Consider the following 22,092-nt stretch of genomic DNA (forward strand, 5'->3'; position numbering starts at 1 on the left):
TTCCCGAACACACACACACACACACACACACACACACACACACACACACACACACACACACACACACACACACACAGCCCTATCTCCCCCTCGGTTCTCCTCCTTTTGTCAGGGGAAATTTCACATTCACATACGACGCTATTAGCATAACACCAAAGGCCTGAGTTGTTTTTTTTCTCGCTCTCTTTTTTTGCACCCTAGACACTCCGACACCAGTGAGCTCTGAGGAAAAAAAAGGTCTGCCTATTTTTGTCACGTTTGAGCCTTTTGTCTTCTGCCTTCGGAAGATCTCTCCCTGCTACCCCTTTAAGACGTTTAAGAATAATTCAAGACCAAGAAAGAGGCAATGTTGCCAGAGGTCATTATTTTCAGACACCATTATAGTATAAAAAAAATGTTCCAAATTGGTTTTGAATTTGGAATTGTAAGGCAAAAAAACAGAAGATTGAAAATCATTTTTTGTTACTAAAAAAAAAAGAAGAAAATTTTCTTGTCCATTTTGCCCATTAAAGGCATGAGATTTGTATGTTTTACATAAATCCTCTTTCTTCTTCACACCAACTGACTTCATGTTCACTTTTACTACAACCATAAATCTTCTCTCTGGTCTTAGGCCTCCAACCTCTGCATCCTTCGATGAAAAGTTAAAAAAAAAAAGTTAAAAAAAAAAGTTAAAAAAAAAAAAAAAAAAAAAGAAAGTAATAAATATTTTTGAGAAAACCACGTAAAGCCGCAGCATTTCTGCACCTCAATATATCTATGCTTTGGGTTTTGTGATTGTACCCGCACACTTTTTGTCTCGCAATTAAAGTGAGACCAATTCAGTAACAATAGATTATCAAATATACTTTTAGGCATAAAAAAATGTGTCTGATAAATTACCTTTTTTTCTTACAGCCTTCATCACAAGATGCTGCAAAATGTGTCACATGGACCCCAAATAATTGACTTAGAAATTTATGATTAGCTGTTACATTCAACAAAAGTCTCTTGGAGGGAACTTTTTTCATGTTTTCAAATTTCAGTTAAGACTCAAAAACTCATTGCGGTTGCAGCATTTTATTCATGGGAACACCTACGCTGCATATGATAAAAGGCCTCAGGTCTTGTCAAAAGACAATCAGGTCTTCGTACATTCCCCTTTCAGACAAATTATCAGGACATACTCCCAAAAATAGTGCATATGATGCTGTATTTATTTTTAAACTGCGTATAAAACATTTAGACTGATTGCCCCTTACATGGCTTAACATATAATTTAAAACATCAACAGTCAACGCTCCACCCCCACCCTGCCACAAGCACACATGATTAAATCCAGCGAGAGCGGATTCCCTTTGTATTTTAAAGCAAGTACATGAGATAAATACAAAAAAACAACATAACCATCAGGAGCAAAGGAGTGTTTTGATGTGTCTTTGACAGGGTAAAAATTGGGTGAAGCCACTAACAAGATAAAACTTCAACAATGTGTCCCAGTTGTGAAAGTCCTGACTGTCAAACCACCATCTTGAATACTGATGTGCTTGTTGCCATGATAACAGGACGGCCTCAAAGGCCAGAATGTCAGTTAGGGAGTGGAGAATGTGGCAGCTTGTGTGTGTGTATGTGTGTATGCGAGAGAGGTGACAGGTTAAAGGTTAAAGGTTAGGGAGTTAAGGAATAGTGGGGTAAGCACTGAAAGGTCCCTTCAAGCGGCGATGCTGCAGACGAGCCAAAATCTAATTCCGCATCCCAACTGACTGCTGCTACAAACCACAATGTGCGTATCTTTCAAACCCAAACTCCAGACGTTCCACAGTGTAACCCATCTGTGTCACCAAAATTCATTGCCATGCTTTGCCCCTGCCCCCACTCGAAAAAAACAAACAAACTTGTGATGTAATTTGCTTTACAAGCGTTGATGATTCTAAACATCATTTTTAATCTTTACCCCTTAATGCACAGCTATTCAAATAAATCTGACATTAAACTGCATTAATGCCAAAACGACTGACAGAAAAAAAAAAAAAACATTAGCGCAGACTTAAATCAATAACACTGCGATCGATTAAACAACTCAGCGGGTCCAGTGAACGTGCGGCTCCAGGTGGTTTCAGATGTCAGATGCTGAGAGACTTAAGTGCTGCATAGGAACACAGGCATACAACAGAAGAAACCACTGTAGTGCAAACCAAATATTTTTTTTCCTCAGGGACCTTAAAAATAGTAATATTACGTCTGACATGAAGAAAATAAAATATAAAAAAAAAGCAAGGGAAAAAAGTGTTGCGTAAAAAGTCATCGGAGGGCACGCACGGTGAGAGCAGCATCGGGTCAACTTTAACCAGGATTACTGGGATAATGGGGTGAGGATGCAGCTGGATTACAGCAGACACATGGCTCCTCTGGGGCTGTCATGTGACCAAATCACTCCAATGAGTGAAGCAAACAGGCGACAACCACATCAGAAAACACACACACGATGATGTGTGCAATCTGCGCGTCATCACACTTTAAAGGTCCCCGTGTTTCAGATCCAGTGCCATCTAATGGTAGAAAACCATATTGCAAACAGTGCAACTGCTAATCTCCATTTTGCGTTTTCATCTCTCTTGAGCTGAAATGTTTCAGTTTTGTGTTTACAGCGGCTTTGTGGAGACGGAGACGGAGACTTGCTGCTTATTAGCCAATGAAAACACTAGTCTTTTGGTTTTTATCACCCAACTGAAAATACACAAGTTTGATTTCTTTGTTGCATTGCGTGACAGAGGAACCCTTTACAAATGGCCTTGAAGTTGTATGACGCTCACTTTAAATTTTGCCCGCTTTAAATAAAAAGTAGTGGTGCGGCGGACCTGTGACGGGGGACTTCTGCGAGGCAACGGCCGAAGAAAAGAGCAACCGCTGGGCCTCAAATGTCAAATCTGCCGCTGCTGACGGCGCAATCTGACGTTTGCGCGGCGGGGAAGCGGAAACGCAGCTAATTGTTTCCTAATCGAGCGCCCGACGGATTTGAAATATTGTTTGGGAGTGTAAAGGAAAATCCGTGCGGAGCAGCCTATTACTCGCAAGTCTCCGTAATCTGGGAGTATTTGCGCGGGATTTAGTGCCGAGGACGCGGCGAGCGACAAAGAAGCAGCTGAGGGGGGGGAAGAGCCGAGCAGCAGCAGCAGCAGCAGCAGCAGCAGCAGGCTCTCCCCGAAGGCGACGCCACGTCTGATCTGGTCGTCTCCTTGGTGACATAAACACTAATCCCTCATTATGGGATGTAGGCTGTGGCACCCTGAAGCCCCCAATTTTTTTTTTCTTTTTTACATTTCCATATCACACCACTCCAAATAGAGCAGATTACAGTAATCTGTGAACACTGGAACAGACAGATTAGATTAAGCTCATTACACCACATCAAATATGGGAAGAAAAAGGTTAAAAAAAAAAAAAGAGCGAAAGAAACACACACCTTGCACCATTATACATACATTAGTGCAAGCATACACACATTGTATTGTTTTTGGTCATCTATAGATACCAGAGTTGGTATTTAATGTAAATCTTTAAGTCTTCTGACAAAATATTTGAAATCTCTCTCAAATGAAAGACGAGGATAATAAAAAGCAGGTATAGTGCAGGTAGATCTGTAAAGCCATTCTGTAGAAGCAGCTTTGTTAAGTGTTTCTTGTCGTCCTCTACTTTTTCTTGTGAAGTGCCCAAAACCCCACATTTCTTTTCAGCAATAGAGGATATTTTAGAGTTTCCTTGAACTTTTTTTGCTTTTTAAATTCTTGATTTGTGACAGATTATGGCATGAAACGGCCTCATTCAGGAGTGATTGGTTTAGAACTGATTGACAGAACTTAGCTTCATGCATTTTGCACGGACCATGCTCAAAGAGGAGGATGAAGCACGGCAGCATTCGGAGCTGAGAGAAGATTTCACAGCTTTTTCAGCCGGGACTCTGCTCCCTCACTCTCCCCGCTCAGCCGGTTCGTTTCCTTTTCAGGGACTCCAGCTGGAAAGAGGCAAACAAAACAGCCGTGACGTCAAAACCATCAGGTGATACTCATGCAGGGACATCTCACACGGCCCAAAAAAAAGTTGCCACTTCAAACCTTACCTCGACCTCCACCATCTTCATCCTGCCCAGCACATCCTTGGCAGCTTCCTGCGGGGACAGAATCGAAACTTGACACGAGGCCCAACGTGTGCGCTCCAAAAGGCTGAAAGGAAAATCAAGTGGGCTCGGAGCGGCTGAGCGGGATCAGTAGTACACTTAAGTCAAAGGAAAATAATGCCAGAAAATAAACTATATAGTAAAAAACATAGATGAGCAAACGGGTTGCCCGAATCCAGACCCGAGTCAAACAACTGCTCAGGCAGCCAAAATGAGGCACCCTCTAGTGGTGGGCAGCGGAATGAACCAAATACCCACTCGGCTCCCACCTCAATTTTCCCAAAGATGTTGATTTGTTGGAGCCTTGCCTTCAACGGGTAGGGGGGAAAAAAGGGTTTCATCATCATGAATGACAGTCCGACCCTGCTTTCACTTAAGGGGGAATTTAATAATCTGGCCCTGCTGGTTCCAATCAATGTCAGCGGCGGGGTCGCAAGAGCTCAAATTCATCTTGTCTCATTTATCAGCGGAATTACAATCTGGGAGATGGACGTCAGTCAGTGGCCCGTTCACTTCATGTCAACATCACACAAACAGCAAACAACAATGACGATGTGCACGGCGAGCCTCATCCTGCACTCACCCTGTTGCCTTGGCTAGAGTATTTCTTCACCGAGTCGGCCAGGCCTTGGACCAAACGCCGCAGCAGGTTTTCATACTCTGCGGTGGGTGAAGAGAGAAAATATGATGGTCATGCTTCTAAAGAGGCTGTCGTCTGCACGTAGCCTAGAAAAGTTCTGCTAATTGAATTTTCTCTCACTATTTGCAAGAAGGAGCGCTACCACAGGTCGTCTCTCCCTGCAGCCATCAGGCTGTGCAACCGCACTCATTAAAATGCATCCTCTTAACCACTTTACATTTTACAAAGGTGCAATAAATTTTTTTTTATTTTTTATGTCAGTGTGTAGATAACGGTAAATAATCCAGCTGTTCTCTTTCTAGGTCTTTTTTTTTTAATCAATGAAGCACAACACGGCCGTCATGTTCTACTGGTTCACCTCCACCGTGTGCAATAGATGTGAATATCTTGGTTTTTTTCTTACTCTATAAATATTTTAGTTTTTATTTCTTCATTTCTTTTTCCATCTTTTACACCATAAATAAAGGGATAAGTAGAGGTGTTCTATTCTATTCTATTAATCATAATTTTAATACAATTATAAACATAAAATAAAATGTAATAATTGCTCTGGTGTGTTGTGTGAGTTCTTGTTACCGGAGAGCAGAGCAGGAGGGCCTCGCTCCAGCTGCGCCTTCTGCCACTGCAACCTGTGGACGACCTCTTTGTGCTGCTGCAGCAGGTCGGACGGGGGATCCTGTCGCGTCTTCCTGTAATCTGCAATCTGAGCGAGAAGAGAGAGCGAGAGAGAGAGAGATATATAGCAGGCGAAGAGCTATTGAAAAGTGGGATGGGCTGTGGAACCATGTGACAGGAAGCACTTTTCTCTCCAGTCGCTCCCGGTCGTAGTTGAGGAGACTGAAGCTGTGGAGTTTGTACTGTGGAGACGGGCTGCTGGCCTGGCTGCTCCTCCCGCTGCTTGCTTCATGTCGGGGTTTGGAGCGAGGAGACGGAGCCTGATTCACACGACACAACACACAATAAGAATTCACTGAAAGTGTGGGATTTTATTTATTTATTTTTTTAAATCTATTTAGCCTGTGGAACACAACATAAGTGACAAAGTCATGCTGCAAAGAAAACAATCTCTCCATCCATCCATTCAATCAATGTTGAGGCTGATTCACTTCACTTTCACTCTTCTTGAAGATGATACAGCAGTGCAGCCAGTAATAATCCTGGGTGCGACAGTCACGTCCACACTAGTCTCTGGTCTATCTGCTCATCCACAATTGAGCAAAATAGATTATTATCTTTTTAATGAATTGGAACTCCTAGGAAACAAAATTCATTTGTTTTTGACTTTTTAAATGAATGTTGTTTCATTTGCTTCCTTTGAACCAATTAAAGGAAGACATAACAGAGGTTTCGCTAAACCCCGCCCTTAAACTGTCCCTGTCCAATCCAATGCTATTGAGAGTAGCAATAGTGACAATGCAGAAGAAGTCGGTTGCTCCTGTTGCGAAAGTTTAGCCTTACCGCTAAAACAATGGGCAAACAAAGTTTCATCCACTTTTAGTTTTCAAGTCCTCATCTGGCAAATCTAGTTTTTCACCGATCCACCCAAAACACAGTTTCTGCACAAGCCTTTGCTATGAAATACTTTGGACTGACGAGCCGACTAAAGGTTTGCCACACACACTGCAGACTTGGAAGGAGGAGGCAGCGAGAGCAGAGACAGAGGTCGACAAATCAGCGACTCACTCGCTCCTTCTGCCTCTCCGGAGGGGAGAGCGAGGACACTGGGTCCAGGACCAGCCACTTCTCCGTCACCGGCTGGACGTCCACCGCTGACAGAGGCTCCCGGATCTTCACCCGCACCTCCAGCTTCCCTCCGGTCGCCTTCCGTCCATCCATCACCTACGCAACACATGGATACATTAGTTTCTACGTATGTCTGGGGGGGATGTGCATGTGTGTGTATGTGTCTCCAGCACTCACCTCCACAATCTCCCTCACTTCACAATGTTTTTCCAGACCCTCGAGTTTCAGCTGAGCAGCTCCCACTACTTTGTCGGACTTAAAAAGACCTCTGCAAAGAAAAAACAAAACAGCACGTACAGACACTCAACAGAGGTGATTAGCAGCAACCGGCCGTTAAGCTTTTATTTCATCTTTTGTTTTTACCCCTTGTGGAGGATTTCAAACTTGACACCTTTGGACTGGACGACGCGTTTGAAGGCACGGTGGTTGCGGTTGATGTTGAGCTTGAACTGCTCTTTAAACTCCGGGTTACTGGTGCCTTTCACCGTGTTGGTTTTGTCCCTTTGAGCCTCCTCCTGCGCACACGGGCACAGGCGTGAGTGCACCAAGACACCTTTTCATACATGCGGGGAGGAATGCGGCAAAAATCTTTGGCTGAAAATGTCCTTTGTCACACACACAATGCAAACGTTACCCTGAACGAGTCACGCATCAGCTGTAAAGAAAACGTGTGGCAGGGAACAGACTTGGCCTTAAAACGATGACGTATTCAAGTCCTGCAAAACATCTAGACAATTTTTTCCCAGCAAAACATTCCACTTTGGTCATTTCATTTTGCGTCAGCATCATAAGTGACGTCCACTAAAGCTATTGTGACACAGTTCAGACGGTCAATGTCCGAAGCGGCCACCATGTGTCTAATCATCCAAACGTGACGCCGTGAGCTCATCCTTGTTCTGTCTCTTACCGCGCTGGGGAAAGGAAACTCAAACTTCACACTGGCATCCAGATCGTGGGGTGAGACACCTGCAGGTGCAGAGAGAGAGAAAGTGAGAGCAGGGTGTGAACGCACCTTTCACGCACTAATGCTGGGTTTATTTTGGAGGTGCACCCCCGCCTTCCGTCCCTCCTTTTCTCCCTACCTGAGGGAGCAGGCAGGTTGACTCCTCGAATGATGTACAGAATCATTTCGTTAGGCGTCAGGCTGGAGTGGCATCTAAAAAAACCAAAAACAAAGAAAATGTGACCATGTAGGCGCGGTGTGAGTGGGGCGACGGATGACAGCTTCCTGTCGGGATCACAGGCAGCCGTGGAGCTGCAAGCTCGGTGTGATCAGGGAGAGCAGCCACACCGAGGAAAGACTTTCAGAAGCAGAAGAAATACAAGAAAACGACAAATTAAAAGGCATCAGAATGTTTTTTCTAAGAACAGACAACAGGTGCATGCGATAGGAGATTTTCTCATCGCTAAATTACTCAAAATACTTGAAGACAACTCAAGACTGAACTGCAATAGTTTTTCAGCTGCAACTTTAAAGACTGCTGCAGACGTTCCCGCTCCAGGTTTCTTGTGAGGCAACTGCCATTCAGAGGAAGTACAAGTAACTGTGCATCACGTGTGAGACTGCGGACTGACTTGACGGAGTTGAAGGTCCTCTCCTCGGTGCGGCACTTGGGGACGGGCCGGCCCTTGGCGTGAGCGTCTTTCAGTATCTGGATGTTCTTCACACACTCCTCGCTCAGCTTCTCAAACCTGCAGGCAGACAAGAGACAGTACTTTAGACACACACACAAAAAAACTCACGTCTCTTGCAGAAAAGTTTTGTCCGAACAACTTGGTGCATTTGCAAAAATATTGTGTTAAGTTAAAAAGCCAAGGCGTCGTTGGCTATTCAATACAAACACTGTACTGACACTTAAAGGTCAAGTATGAAAATATTTGGAGATTTTGAGAAAAAACAGTGACATCGAGTGGTTACGTTTTATATTGCAGTGCTCTTTCACTCCCCCTCCCCAGCTTGCTAGTGAACTACGGTGGCCTGTGCATGCAAACATGGATACCTTGGGCTAGATTGTCCACACCAGGCTTCCTTAGAAAAATGGTGGTGCAAGATGGCAGCTAACTGTGATCAATGTATATTCTTGTACATACATAAGAAGCATCCTAAGGGTAGGAAAACCAAATAACTTTTATTTTACTGCAAGTATACACTTTTATTAATGTCTTTATGGGGAGTACGTTAAGCCTTTACTAATATGAAAATCATAAATCAGGCCAAATTTTACACACTGAACCTTCAACTGAATTCTTGGGAAAATCCAGGATAGTTACGTGGGATAAGAAAATGTCAACAGAGCCTCTATTGACAATGTCAATTGCTAAATTTTAATTGGAAAAAAAAAAATGGCAAAGAAAAAGAAAACAGGCAGGAAAAGTGATTCTTACTTCAAAGCTTCAGGCACCGAGCCCAGAACTACAAACTGCTGAGTGCAAGCCAGACACTTCTGCAGATTGTGGGAAAAAAACAAGTGTCAGTGTGAGACAGAGACAATGACGCAGTGACATGACGGGTGAACACAAACTACCCGCAACCGTGTGGTTTGAAAACTAAAAAACAAACAAACATAGACATGCTGATGGAACTAAAAAATGCAGACAGAGAACTAGAGATGGGGAAGAGGGGAGCGGCCTGACCTCGTGCTGCTTCCTCAGCAGAGCCATGAGGCTGTGGTACTGTTCGCTGCTGCGAGGGGAGTGAGGCGAGCTGCGGGAGCGAGCCAGCGAGTAGTCGTCCTCGCTGACGGGGGGGTTGGGGATCTGTCAGGTTGGAAGAAGGCAAGTGTGATAAAAGGGAAAACACGTTGGGGAAAAAAAGTTTAAAACTCACAGAGCCCAAAATCAGCAGACTCCTGTAATGAATATAATTTGGATTTCTGTTGTGATGTAGTATTGCACTGAGTTCCTTGAAATGAAGGGTGTATTTATTTTTTATTTTTTTTAATTTTCAAAAAAAAAAAAAAAAATCACTAAACTGCTTGAGCAAGCTCTAGTTTTATAAGTTTAATCTGGTTGCTGACTGACAAGTTCTTTTGTTTTCTTTTGCTTCCTATTTCCAGTATGTTCTGGCTCATGCTAATGTAAAAAATTATATTCAACAAGCATATAAATATATTTTTTGAATTCATTAGTTTTAAAAAAAAAATGAAATCATTTTAAAAACGTGGTTCCAAACCCATGTCGGCCACTGCAGACCGACAGGGAGGGGGAAAAAGCCCAACACAGGAAGCATCTTAATATTGCCGCTCATTAAAATGTGGGGGCTGAGTCACACAGATAAACACGGAGAGGCAGAGATGCTCAATAATAGGAATGTGATATGAAAGAGACTCATATGGGGAAACGTCACGCAGTCGCAAGTCGGGCATGAAGAGATAAAGTGAGATGTCGGCGGCGCGCAGAAGGTGTCGCGCTTTATTACTTCACCCCACCCTGACGTCTTCTCATCACCAGTTTCAGTCACACTTGGTCTTCGCAACAGTGACGATCAAACACATATCTGCACTTTACTGCCTTCCCTCACTCCCTCCCTCCCACCACCCGCTTCCTCCTGAGCGGCCGCACACCTTGGTGATGTCGATGGGGAGGCCCGACTTTGCAGCCGAGACCATGGGGTCCAGTCCCTTGGCGTGCCGGAGGTGCTGCGCCGCCGCCGTCATGTCCTGCACACACACAGACAGACACACAGTGGGTGTGTCAAAAACAAAACGAGCGAATAGCAATATAACATGGGGGGGGGAAACAAAATGATATAAGAGTGAGTGTTTACCTTCATTTGTTTGGAGCGCAGCGCCGCGCGCATAAAAGCCTGTCGCCGTAGCAACAGGAAATCCACCTGCTGCTGAGCTGTAGGCCACAGAGGAAGAGCGACGTCAACTGCCAGAGGTGACACTTTACTCAAAACACTGCGGGCTGGCGGGCGCGCGCTCGTGTGAGAAAGGCAGTGATGATCATTTCCAACTTGTTCATTAGTTATTTAGAACAAAATGTAATAACGCCACAAGCAGAAAATTGGAAAAGGAAAACAGTGAAAGTCACCAATACATATGTTTTTTGGAGTTTGAGTTTCAGCCACGCACCTTTGGGCCCCAGTTTTACCGACGTGGCGCCTGCGGGAGCCTGAGGAGCTGGAGATTTTGCTTTCTGGACAGGTGGCCGCGCTGCAGGCTGAGAGACGAGAAAAACAATGACTTGAAAAGCAGTAAACATAAATAAAGGGTATAACGCAGCGTTTCTCAACTGGTGGCTTGCAAGTGAAAAGCGGGTCACAGAGTTTTGATTGGGTTGTGACTTTGTAGGCCGTTTACCCTTTTTTGAGATACATTTTTTATACATATTTATTTACATACATACATACATACATACATATTTATTTAAATATATGTATTTTAAGGGAAAATGTTGGGCATTCATTTAGCAGGACACACAATTGAAAAATGACAATATTTTATTTACTAAACGTGACAGAAAGTGGGCAAGTAAGTTTTTTGGGAATAAATTTGGGTCTCTACTTCACAAATAGAGGGGAAGAATATCCTGAGACTCCACCAGTTGAGAACCACTGATTTAAAGTATCGCTGCAGGAGACACCAGCATGCTTTTAAGACTGTTTTAACCACCGACTGAATGCAGTTGTGCTATAGACATGACTGAAGTGCCAGTGTAGCGGTGAACGGCAGCAGGTGCAGCAGAGAGAGCAGTGACTAGCCGACAGTCCGGCCTGAGAGCTGCTGTGGCAAACTATGAAACATTCCTTGCGTCTGGGATGACGGCAAACCATTCAGGGTTCTTGGCTGCATGAGAGCAACTCCGGCACTTTTAATTCTTCCTCCTACCCTGGGAGCTTCACTCCGTCCCTCCTCCTCGTCGTCGTCGTCACCCTCTGCGTCGGGGTCCTGATCGGCCAATTGCATTGCTTTTTCCAGGACACCCATGAAGTTCTCCTCACCCCTCTCCGAGCCTTGAAGAGGTGGACAGCCTGCGGGAGCGCACACACAAAACGCACCGGATGAAAATTTTGACTCCGTAGAGCAAACGAAACAAAACTGAAGGAGAAACGACACTGAAACACACTGGAGGACAGTTACCTGGTGGCACAGGTAAGTCTGACAAGTTGACATTTCTTCCAGCTTTGTGAGCCTTAATGGCATCCTGGTATTGCTGCAAACAGAAGGATATGATTTCAATGTCAGTTAAGTGAAAAAATATTTGAAAACAAAAAAGCTAAATGTTTAAAAATAAAAATAAACACAAACAAAAAAAAACCAAAACAACGAGTAACACTAAATTAACGTAACAGCAGAAAACAACACAATGTTGTTTTACAAAGACATGCGTCTTAAATCAAAGACCACCTTCGAGCCGAGGATGAAAGAGTAGCATAACATCAGTTTGTTTCAGCTGTGAAAAACACCTAAATGGCCGAGTTTGAAAAAGATTTGGCATTGAAAACAAATGTTCTACTACAAACATATTCAACTTAATGTTCCCTGGTTCTCCCCGAGTTTCAAGTCGTCGGGTATCACCTTGGCAATGCGCTGGTGCATTCGGGCCTTGCGGTCGTCCCCCTTGTTTTTGGCTCCCTCTGCAGCTGACTTGTAGACGTCCATCCTCTGCTGGAGAGCCTCTGCTATGGTGGTCGGGGCGGGAAGATCTTGACAGGACGTAAACACAAAGACGTGATTTAGTTTCATGCCACACCTTTGGCACCTTCTCTGTCCGTGCCCTGCCAGGGTCCCTGCCATCTCACCAGTCATGGCTGTCTGGGTGCTCGGAGCAGCAGCAGGAGCAGCAGGAGCAGCAGGAGCAGCAGGAGCAGCAGCTGGAGGAGATCTGGAGGCAGACTGGGCAGGAGATGGTGCACTTTCCACTGTGTCTGCTGCAAAACATCCATCATCATCCGAGTTTATTAGCGTCGCTGTGTTCCGATAGCACACTACATTTAGTGCACTGAACATCACAACTCCCACCAGTGACAGCATTCCGCTAAACTCACCAGGGGGTGGCGGCAGTGAGCCCAGGTCCACTGGTTCTCCTCGGTCAAGTGCTTCCACCAGTGAGTCCATGTGCTGCACGGAACCAAGTCACATTTATCACGTGTGAATATTAACATCACAAACAGAGGAATATAAACAGTGACAAGAACATCTTCTTACTTTGGCAATGAGGTAGTGCTGCTTAGCCTGTTCAATGTTGCCGCTCTGTTTGGAGTTTATGGCGGCAATCTTGAACTCCCTCTGCCGGGACAACACGGCCTGCTTGAGCTCTACATGGAGGAAAGGCAGACCAAGCAGACCAGAGTGTGTTTGTGTGTCAACACCAGGGGGCCAAAAACTCATGAATGATACATACAGGACAAAATAAAACTATTCTGTTTTGTTAAGTGAGGCACATGGAAAGGTGCTGAACTGTGACACATGGGAGCGCCGGGAGACAGCAGCAGAAGGTTCACATCATGACCGTTACACCACACACGTGGATGCTCACCTGAGTGCTGTGCGTCAGGTTGGCCAGGGGTGAGAGGAGAGATGGCGGGCGTTCCCGGAGAGACGGCAATAGAAGGCTTTTGGGGCGGAGTCAAATGGAGTGGCTTGGCATTAGGAGGGGGTGCCTCCTTCAGCGGCTTCTGATTTGTGGGTGGGGAGGAGATCGACTCCGGCTGGGACGGCTCTCGTTGCTGGACCGGCTCAGACTCTGGACTCGGAACGCTGCTGGGTTTCCCCCCGACAGCCACGGGAGGCGGGATCTCCTCCTCATTGATGGGTTTCCCTCTCTTGGCAGATGTTAACAAGGACTGCAAAGTCTGGGTTTCCAAGGCGGAAAAGAAACCACCAGTTAACACCTTAACGAGAGAGACTGAAAACAAATGCGTGCTAGCATTTCTTTTTTTTGCTAGCACTTAATGCAATCAAGCCAAAGACAAAGAGGAGAACAAGGCGTCTTCTCCGTCTTACCTTCAACCCGCGGTCATATCTTCTAACTTTGCTAGCCTCTCCAGCAGCCTTGGCATTAGCGATGGCTGTCTTGTACATGTCAATGCGCTCCAACAGGCACGACTCCAGCCCTGTTGCAATGGCGGGAGCGGCCGGAGGAGCAGCGTGTGACGCAGCAGCAACTTTAGGGGCAGGCAGCGTCGCGACAGGAGGGGTGGCGGCAGGGGGTTCATCCTCGTCATCCTCCAGGACATCGTTCAGTTCTGCCTGACAACAGTGACATGGACGCTCGGGTCATTCAACAGCTATTTCCCACAGTTGTGCAGCTTTGTAAAAATAGGTTATTTGAATGAAGTGAGAACTTTTCACTGTTCTGCCTGTTTCTTTTGAGGTCTACTGGTGGATTTTATAATGTTTTTGTTTTGTCATTTGAAAGCAGATTTACTCCCTTACAAACAATGAATATGTTCATGAGAATAATTCATGAAATGTGTCATAATGTTTTTTAAAGAAAATACTACTACTGTTTCTTTACTCTGCTTTAAAGATTCAATTTTGTGATTATATTGTGAACAGGACATGAAGCAGCCCATTTTTTTTAATTGAACGTTTGTTTGACCAGGAAAGTCCCGCTGAAATTAAAAACCTCTTTTCCAAGGGAGTCCTGGCCAAGAGGCAGCAAAACTTAAAAATGTCAGCAATGAAATCACTATCGATCACAACATCAGAACTATCACTGTAAGACTAATGCTCATTTGTGAATTTTTCAAACAGTGCAACTGATAAACAAAATAAACCTATAATGTAGGTGTGTTACCAGTAGGTCTTCATCATCCAAGTCATCATCTTCCAGATCCTCATCATCCAGGTCTTTCATACAAAGATTTGCCATTCGCTCGATTTCAGACATGGCAACTGGAGCTGAACATGGACAAACACATCAAGAATGATGACATCGATATAAGCATGTGGATGAGACACAAGCAGATACATTTGTTGGTACATCTGTATTTCGTAGGGAGGTAATGATATTGTCAGTTTTTCTGGACCTTGGAATGAAAAGTGTCTTCATGGACGTGACGCCTTCCAAATAGTAGGTTTTTCAGCCACAGTGACGTAGAGCACCAGTGGGAATGACAGTTGCCTCTGGTTCATGCTTAAGCAGCAGAGTGAAGTAGGAAACGCCCCGAGTGACAAGGGACAACTGTCTTGTCTTGCTGCCAACGACGACCAGACGGACTCATAATACGTGCAGGAACTTCCCATCTCATGAAGTTGGTAAATGACTATAATTAACTGACACTAACAAACACAAACAGCTCATTTTGTGCAGAAAAGTGCAACAGTTGTGAATGAACACCAGCTCTTTAACGTTGTTACCACTCACTCTATTATTGCAAATAATATACTGTCCCATGTCCTTGCCGCTGAGGTATTTACAACGTGATTTTGAGTTATGTACTGCATGACGAGAAAGGGACGAGCTCCTCACTTTTGCCTTCACTTTTCCTTCCTTGGGATCTCGCACCTCCACCCATCAGCTGCAACAGTTCTGCCTCCAGCTCGGCATCGTTCCCCCCATCATCAAGGCCGTCGTCCGGGTTCAGGTCGAGGAGCAGCCCCATCTGCAAGGGATACAGCCAGCTACCAAATTAAGGAACATCAAAGCTGGTGGCGACCCATGCATGCTGTTGCAGAGGTTATCAGCTAGAGTTCCAATCGTCAGACATGAGAGGCCTTACCTGCTTGGCTCGGGCAGCCCCCTGGCCCTTGGGTGGGGGGTTCCGACTGCGACTCATTGGCCACCGCTAATTAAAATGGTTTAGCTGCCATAATAAAAGACGGACAATTAAAGTAAGATGGTTGTTAATAAAACACTGTCTGTGGTAAGTTTACGTGAAAAGTGTCAGCAGTGGATTTAACAATTGCCACTTATTTCTGCCAATAGACTCGGCACTGGTTAGCTAAAAACAAAACAAAATAAACAGCAACTTAAAACCTTTGAACCGTGTTAGCCACCGGTAGCTAGCACAACACACAGGTAAAAGTGTCAAATAGCAGTGGGTGTGCGGCCGGAGCTCTACCTTGTGTGTTCCACGGCTCACTGTATTGGCGTTAACGCTGCCGCTGCTGCTCGGGTCGACTGACGGGATCGATAACTGTTCAAAAAATACGGGACACGGCGCATACAAGTTTCCAAGCGTTTAGTTCAAGCGATAAAAACAAGAACGACAGGTTGTGGAATTCACTTCCTACCTTGCGTCTCCTATGGCAACGCAAGGCACACTTTACGACCAGACGGAACACGCCTTTTCATTGACGTAAAGCAACGTCGTTCGCACAGTCGGCAGTTTGGGTGGGTAGTTCAAAGACCGTGGGAGCAAAATACCGCAAATAATAAGAATAAACAAATGGTAATTATTCATTCCAATCAAGCGTTTGTAAATAATTGATACATATTAATTATTTTACCTCGTGTATAAAGCAGAACACTGGTTACGTTCATTCATTAACTACTATTCTTTTATTGTACAAATTAGCCCTTTCAACTACTTCCATGACTTCTGACTGATTAAACGTGAACCAACCCCCGCCACTTCAATTTGATTTTAGTTGCGCTTATTGTTTAATAGTCGTCTTGACCTTTTTTATTTTTTATTGTAACTGTCGTTATTTTTTGTAGCTTATACCTTTGGGCTAACTTTTCTCTATCTGAGGGGATGGCCAAGAGGAAGGTCAAGAAAAGCGTCGGTAAGGTGGATCCCAAATCGGACATCCTGTTGGAAATATTAGCTAATAGGCTAAGGCTATCGTTTCCACTTAGACTGCGGATTTTGCAGCCATATCATATCATAAGCACGTTTGATTAAAAAACAAAAATACAGCTTGGATTTTTTTTTTTTCTTCTCTCCTGTGTAAAGACAACTTGGCTGCAGCTCAGCCTCGACCTCTAAAGACAAGCAGGAGAGAAAGGCCAGGTGAAGAAACCAAAACTGTTGATGTACAGGCTAATCTTCAGGTAATTAAATTCTAAACACCCCACCTGCCCCCCAAGCACGCTAAGACGAATGTATTTATGTAACTAACCTCTGTCTGTTGAGTTTGTTTTTGCTAATAATATATCTCAATATAACTGTTTACATCCACACATTTTAGAAATAAGAATCTGTGATATATTTAGGACATTGCAGCGGATGCATCTCTGCTAAAGGAATCAACTGAGACTTTGGCTGTGGAGCAGCAGCAGACGGAACACCAATCACTTGTGACCGACGAAGAACCAGGGGACAGGGAAGCTACAGATGTGTCTGCTGATACTGAGACGGCTACAGCGACGGAAGTGGGGCCACCGACTACATTTAACAATTCCAACGTTGATTCCCAGCCTGAGGGTTTGATGGCGGCAATGAACAACCAATATGGAGACCTTGAGGAGGTCGTAGTAGCGGCCGAAACCAGTGGATCTGAACCTCGTCCAGGCATTGGTCCACTCCAGGTCATCCAGGTGCCACCCACTGGGGCGCTACAAGAAAAACCTCTGACTGCTTTTGAAGATCAACCAGGCGGAAGGAAGAGTTCCCAGTTTGATATGGAGGAAAACCGAGAAACAGACCAACATCACAGTGGTAGGGATTCTACTGCAGATGTCGAGGAAGTCACAATGGAGACCCAAGTGTTTCAGCCTGCCAAGAAGAAGCCACAAATAGAGATGTACGATCAGGTGGAGGAAGATCGCAGTCACTTTCTTCAGGCAGAAACAGAAATGTCTGTAGCTCTTGGGCTGTCATCAGAGTTCATACAGACCAGAGGAGATGCTGAGCAGACAGAGGCAGAGGAACAGCTTCAGCTCAATGTCACTGATGGGAATGATGGGTAAGGCATGTTGAAAAATGTGAATCATATTGTACGTACAAAATATTCAGTCGTGTGGCCCTGCAGTGCAGCATTAAGAGAAAAAGAGCATTACCACACTTCAGTTAAAGGGACAGATCACCCAAAACTGCACAATCTAATCAGTTCTTAAGGGTACATTAATATTCTGGCTAAAACCATGGTGTTACATGTGTTTAGGAGCATCAGTAAATTTAGTTAAAGCTCTGACTCAATGTGGTTTCACCATTTCCCCTTGATCATCCTCACAGGATCCAAGCTGAGGTGCATGGTGCTGTCATCACCTCAGATGTACTTAGTGCTGTGGTTGATTCAGCCCTGGAAGAGCAGAGTTGTGAGGATAAAGATGGAGTAGTTGATGGTCCACAAAAGTGTGGCGACACAAGGTCAGATCCACCAGCAGGACAGGATGATCAGAAGCAGCAGCAACTTGACGGGAATTCAGTCGAAAATGTTTCAGAAGAACCCCCGCAACAAATGGAAGGTGCTGAAGATGTTGACCAGAGTCCCGCAACTGTTCTCAACTCCATTTCATTGAAAAACCAAGCGGCTGAAAACAGTGACGTCACTAAGGCCACACCCCTGCTGGCGAACAGTGACACTAATGCAGCAGCTGAGAACAGCAACCATCCGGCTTGTGATGCTGCCGAAGGTTCTTCACCGACAGAAACCAGCTCAGGAGGCTGTGCTGTCGGCCCTGCAGCGCCATCCCTTGGCTCAGAGAAGAAAGACACTGTGAGTGGAAGTTACTGATATAAAATGCACATGTAGTTTGTCATAAATGACCCCTGTCTGTGTTTCCCACAGTTGGATGTCAATGATGATCAAGGCCGTATTAAGGGCTCCACTGACCCGTTTGGTCCTGGTTACTTGGACTATGTATCAGACTCTCAATTGAACACCATTCCTTTAACGTAAGAAAGTGGAGGGGAAGCATCGATAACAGTGAAAAATGTTCAGACACTACCGATGCAGTGATGCAATTATTTTCTAAACCGCCTTCTGCTCTTGTAGTGAGGAGGAAATTGTGAAAGGAGAGAAAGATCTCAGGTCCTCTGACTGCCCTGATGGTACAGACCTCATCTGTGGGCTCATTAAAGAACTCTCCTGGCTCAAGTTAGTACCTCCTCTCCATGTTGTGTCCTATTTTCTAATCTGACCCCACTATCTTGACTTTCAAACTCATCCAGTTTATACAAAAGTAATGTCCAGAAGTGACTAATGGTTACACAGGGGCTTCTATGTTGTTAGATTGGCATCACCTGTCAGTGTTTGCACTTTAATCACTCTCAGCTCCAGTGATTGCTGTATGTGGCAGATGCTGAAGTAAAAAAAATTCTACAACTGTGAGCATTCTGAGGATATTAGGAACTCAAACAGTGAATTTATTTTACTTAATTTAGAATAGAAATAAGGATTCACAAGGTGTGATTGGGAATCATTAAAATGAACAGATTATAATCCTGTCCAGTATTAATGTTCAAACTATGTTAATATAAAATACTTTTTGAAGATGATAAATACATCTGGTTTTGATGCGGACAGTTCATAGGTGATACGGTGAAAGAATATTTTCTATTCTGTTGGTGTTTGTAAATAGGTGAGCTTTAAACTAGTTTGCCGACACGTGAAGTTTATTTTAAAAGTATCTGTACGGTGGTGTAATTTGTGTCTGCTAAACCACTTTTATAGATTAATTTTCTAACTTCTACTTTTAACTGAAGATCAACTTATTTGCAATTATTTGTGGTCATTATTTTAGTTGAACTTGACTACAAAAAAACAAAACAAACCTCAATAATTTCTCTCTTTTCTTCTAGCCGGAAGGTCATGGCCACTCACAGAGAGCTGGAAAATATGCGTCGCAGCACCAAAAGTTTGAGAAGCTCCACACGTTAAGTTTTTATTTATTCAATTCACGTTACTCTGAACTTAAGGTTGTCTCAGAGTTTGACAGCATTCCTTGGTAGCTAAAACAAAGATTTCAATTAATTTTCACATTTAGCACCATTATTGGATGGAGGTTTGCATTGTGCTGAAGTTGTTCTGGTTCTACTTCCTAAAGTTATCGTTCATGTTGATTGTCTGGATATTGTTATGTTAAAAACAAAGAAATAATTCATATTTGACACAAGGTCAATCTGATAATGAGAGTTGTTTTCACTTCAAATTATTTAAAGTGTGGGAAGTGGGGACAGAGGCAACAAAGATTTTTTTTGGGTACAAATTAGGCATTTATAACACGTACAACATACATGAATATTACTTCAGAGTCTCCACACTTTTTCTCCCACGCAACACAGTCGTCTTTCAGATGAGCCTCTTTGCACATGAAAGCATAATGAAGCAACAGGCGTCAGTAACAACTCAATCTCAGAACATCCTCATATGCAAATGTATATTTTAAAAGATTAAAACGTGCATGTAGTCACATGATTAGTGCGCAAACGTGCCAAAGCAGGTGAAAAACAAACCAAACCACACGAAAAAGGGATAAAAACCAAACGCATGCAAACAGAACGTATACATAAAAAAAACCCCGACACACGCTTTTTAGTATTAACTTAAATTTTTTTTTACCAGCGTTGCATCCAGCAACATGCGTATAGTGGTACCTGATACCCGCAGCGTCAACGTCTGGGCTGGGTGTACACGCAGGTGTACGCGCTGTCCACCTCCGGACAGAAACGCTTGGTGTGCGCACGGGCTCCCGTGGCTCCGCACAGGGGACACACGTAGTGCCACAGGTAGGGGCACAGCACGTCCCCGGCCTGGTTCTTCAGCCAGTGGGACCGGTACACAAGCTCGGACTCCCCGTTGTGCTTGCAGAAGCTGCAGTAAGCGCGCTCCGGCGACGAGGACAAGCCCGGGGACGGGACCGGGACCGGGGCAGCCGCCGTCTTGTGGCGGCTGTGTTTCTTGCGCTCCCTGGGCCCGGTCGTGGGCGCCCTCCGCCTGGGCGCCGAAGACTCCGCCGCCGCCTCTTTTACGTCGGAGCAACCCGAGTCCTCCGTCGACAGGCTCGGACCTCTCATTTGCCACTCCTGGCCGTTCGAGCAGCACGCGTCGTCGAGGCGTGCGCTGGACGCCCGTGAGGCGCCCAGCTCGTGGTCGTTAGGGGCGACGCGCGGCGCCTGCGAGTCTGGCGGCGGCATGAGCGGCGGGGCATGAGCGGCGGGCGACGTCAGGATCGCCCGGATGGCGGCGGACAAGCCCATGTAGTCCCTCCAGGGCTGGAAACTCGTGCGATCCGGATCCATGAAATGCGGCAGTTGGTAAAGTAGTCCCCGAACCATTCCGCTGCTGCTGTCTGTCAGGCCACACTGAGTCCGGTCCTCCTGGCGTGCGAGTGTGTGTCCCTCGGTGTGAGACGACGCAGGGACTCAGGCGAGAACCAACGGGCGCTTTGATTTGTAATGAGGCACAAGTGATGGGCGTGCGCTCGCGGCTCTCGGCGCGTGCAGCTGGTTTTCTCCAATTAGTTCCGGTGGTTCAGCCGCATCAACTGTAGATATCAAAGAATACCTTTTCTACTGTTTACTCAATTAACACTTTACTTTTTTATTGGTTTAGATTATCTTCTCTATGTTCGTCACTAATCATACATCGACGTTTAAACTCGACGTCTTACAGCACCACACAAAGCCAACAGAAATAAACATAACATTTTTTTTTTTTTTTGTCCGACTAGTGTTGACTAACCAGGACTTTGGAGTCACGTTGTCGTTTGAACTGTTTTTTTTTTTTTTTTTTTTTTTCCCAGACAGAACATGACACTTATATCACTTATTGACATAATATCAATATAATATAATAACTTTAATATGAACTTTTAGGAACTCTAATTTCTGCTTCCCAAATGTGTGAGCTAAAAGTTTAGTAATGATAAATTAATCATAATTAATCCGCATCATGTACACATTCAGCTCTCCAGACTGAGCACCAGACAGATGTTTGTTGTAGTGTTGCATTTAATGTTATAGGAAGAAAGGGGGCGACACGATGTTGCAGTGGTTAGCTCTGTCGCCTCACAGCAAGAAGGTTGCGGGTTTGCATGGTCTCCATGTATCTGCATGGGTTCTCCGCCTTCCACCCAGTTCAAAAAAATGTGAGAGGGGTGAATTTTCCGTGGGTGGGTGTGTGTGTGAGTGTGAATGTTTGTTTGTCTTTCTATGTGACCCTGCGATGAACTGGCGACTTGTCCAGGATGTAACCCTGGACAAGTCACAAGGCAAGGCACTGGAGGAAAATAACATAAAATATTAATCTTTATTTGTTATTCAAAATAAATGTACACTGCTTTGTTGTCATCAATTGTCAAACTTTAACTCATAGTATGGAGACCGTGGCGAGCGAGTCACGCCATCTGTCTGCCACATCTCAGACTGGTGATCCATCCTGCTGCTTCTGTAAGGAATAGAGGAAACAGTGGAGTGAAAGATTTGGTCATCATCACTTCGCTTGCTTTGGTTGCGTTCAACTGTCATTGTACATCATCAGACTGCTTCTGCAGTACAAAACAAACCAACAAACAAAACTTCCTGACCGTACTCTGCTTTTTTTTTTTTCAATCTAAAAATGCCCCAAAGTGCGGTGGCTCCAGCTGACACACCTGCTTTGATAGGACAGATTGAGAATGGAGTAAAGCTCCGGAGTGCTGGGGGTTTGAACGCTCCCTTGTTGCAGCCCAGACCTGGTGGGAGACGGCGTGATGGGAAGACAGCCAGACACGCTGG

At 44.8% G+C, this 22,092-nt stretch overlaps 4 protein-coding genes across 6 annotated transcripts in view; 1 reads left to right on the plus strand and 3 right to left on the minus strand.

Annotated features, from left to right (window-relative positions):
• Positions 1-1,175: 1,175 nt before the first annotated feature.
• cc2d1a (coiled-coil and C2 domain containing 1A) lies at positions 1,176-15,752 on the minus strand. Its single transcript, XM_076039171.1, has 28 exons — positions 15,550-15,752; positions 15,208-15,291; positions 14,958-15,090; positions 14,283-14,386; positions 13,487-13,732; positions 13,020-13,335; positions 12,689-12,798; positions 12,529-12,601; positions 12,283-12,411; positions 12,059-12,186; positions 11,621-11,693; positions 11,369-11,511; positions 10,613-10,700; positions 10,303-10,379; positions 10,100-10,195; positions 9,171-9,293; positions 8,922-8,980; positions 8,112-8,228; positions 7,619-7,692; positions 7,444-7,502; positions 6,900-7,051; positions 6,714-6,804; positions 6,477-6,632; positions 5,594-5,728; positions 5,370-5,496; positions 4,737-4,813; positions 4,097-4,144; positions 1,176-3,991 (listed from the first exon to the last, which is right to left on the minus strand). Exons 2-28 carry the CDS (start codon positions 15,262-15,264, stop codon positions 3,959-3,961), a joined length of 3,024 nt encoding a protein of 1,007 aa, XP_075895286.1. The 5' UTR covers positions 15,265-15,291; positions 15,550-15,752; the 3' UTR covers positions 1,176-3,958.
• A 64-nt stretch (positions 15,753-15,816) lies between these two features.
• LOC142897250 (uncharacterized) lies at positions 15,817-19,488 on the plus strand. Its single transcript, XM_076039427.1, has 7 exons — positions 15,817-16,216; positions 16,387-16,484; positions 16,647-17,338; positions 17,608-18,091; positions 18,164-18,270; positions 18,371-18,472; positions 19,177-19,488. Exons 1-7 carry the CDS (start codon positions 16,186-16,188, stop codon positions 19,253-19,255), a joined length of 1,593 nt encoding a protein of 530 aa, XP_075895542.1. The 5' UTR covers positions 15,817-16,185; the 3' UTR covers positions 19,256-19,488.
• Positions 19,489-19,939: 451 nt separating this feature from the next.
• Positions 19,940-21,086, minus strand: nanos3 (nanos homolog 3). The gene has a single exon (XM_076039567.1). The coding sequence runs from the start codon at positions 20,650-20,652 to the stop codon at positions 19,987-19,989; it is 666 nt and encodes a 221-aa protein (XP_075895682.1). The 5' UTR covers positions 20,653-21,086; the 3' UTR covers positions 19,940-19,986.
• Positions 21,087-21,609: 523 nt separating this feature from the next.
• LOC142897027 (afadin- and alpha-actinin-binding protein A) overlaps positions 21,610-22,092 on the minus strand; it is a 3,949-nt gene continuing 3,466 nt past the window's right edge. For all 3 annotated transcript variants that reach the window (XM_076039052.1, XM_076039043.1, XM_076039037.1), the window contains 2 exons: positions 21,969-22,092; positions 21,610-21,763 (listed from right to left, as the gene is read on the minus strand). The exon at positions 21,969-22,092 is cut by the window's right edge and continues 12 nt beyond it. In XM_076039052.1, coding sequence (XP_075895167.1) covers positions 21,667-21,763; positions 21,969-22,092 — 221 coding nt within the window. In that variant the 3' untranslated portion in view covers positions 21,610-21,666. The remainder of the gene's footprint in view (positions 21,764-21,968) is intronic.

This window comes from Nelusetta ayraudi, unplaced genomic scaffold (assembly GCF_046127955.1).
Source record: "Nelusetta ayraudi isolate G7.1 ecotype Tasmania unplaced genomic scaffold, CSIRO-AGI_Nayr_v1 ptg000004l, whole genome shotgun sequence".
Classification (NCBI taxonomy): domain Eukaryota; kingdom Metazoa; phylum Chordata; class Actinopteri; order Tetraodontiformes; family Monacanthidae; genus Nelusetta; species Nelusetta ayraudi.

Bases quoted from the DNA above. Each gene is read 5' to 3' on its own strand.
- LOC142897250 (XM_076039427.1), top strand. From the start codon at position 16,186: ATGGCCAAGAGGAAGGTCAAGAAAAGCGTCG. The intron at 17,339-17,607 runs GTAAGGCATGTT...TCATCCTCACAG, and splicing joins GTCACTGATGGGAATGATGG to GATCCAAGCTGAGGTGCATG. The intron at 18,473-19,176 runs GTTAGTACCTCC...CTTTTCTTCTAG, and splicing joins AAAGAACTCTCCTGGCTCAA to CCGGAAGGTCATGGCCACTC.
- cc2d1a (XM_076039171.1), bottom strand. From the start codon at position 15,264: ATGAGTCGCAGTCGGAACCCCCCACCCAAGGGCCAGGGGGCTGCCCGA. The intron at 12,412-12,528 runs GTGAGTTTAGCG...GATGTTTTGCAG, and splicing joins CTCACTGCCGCCACCCCCTG to CAGACACAGTGGAAAGTGCA. The intron at 12,187-12,282 runs GTGAGATGGCAG...CGTCCTGTCAAG, and splicing joins CACCCAGACAGCCATGACTG to ATCTTCCCGCCCCGACCACC.
- nanos3 (XM_076039567.1), bottom strand. From the start codon at position 20,652: ATGGTTCGGGGACTACTTTACCAACTGCCGCATTTCATGGATCCGGAT.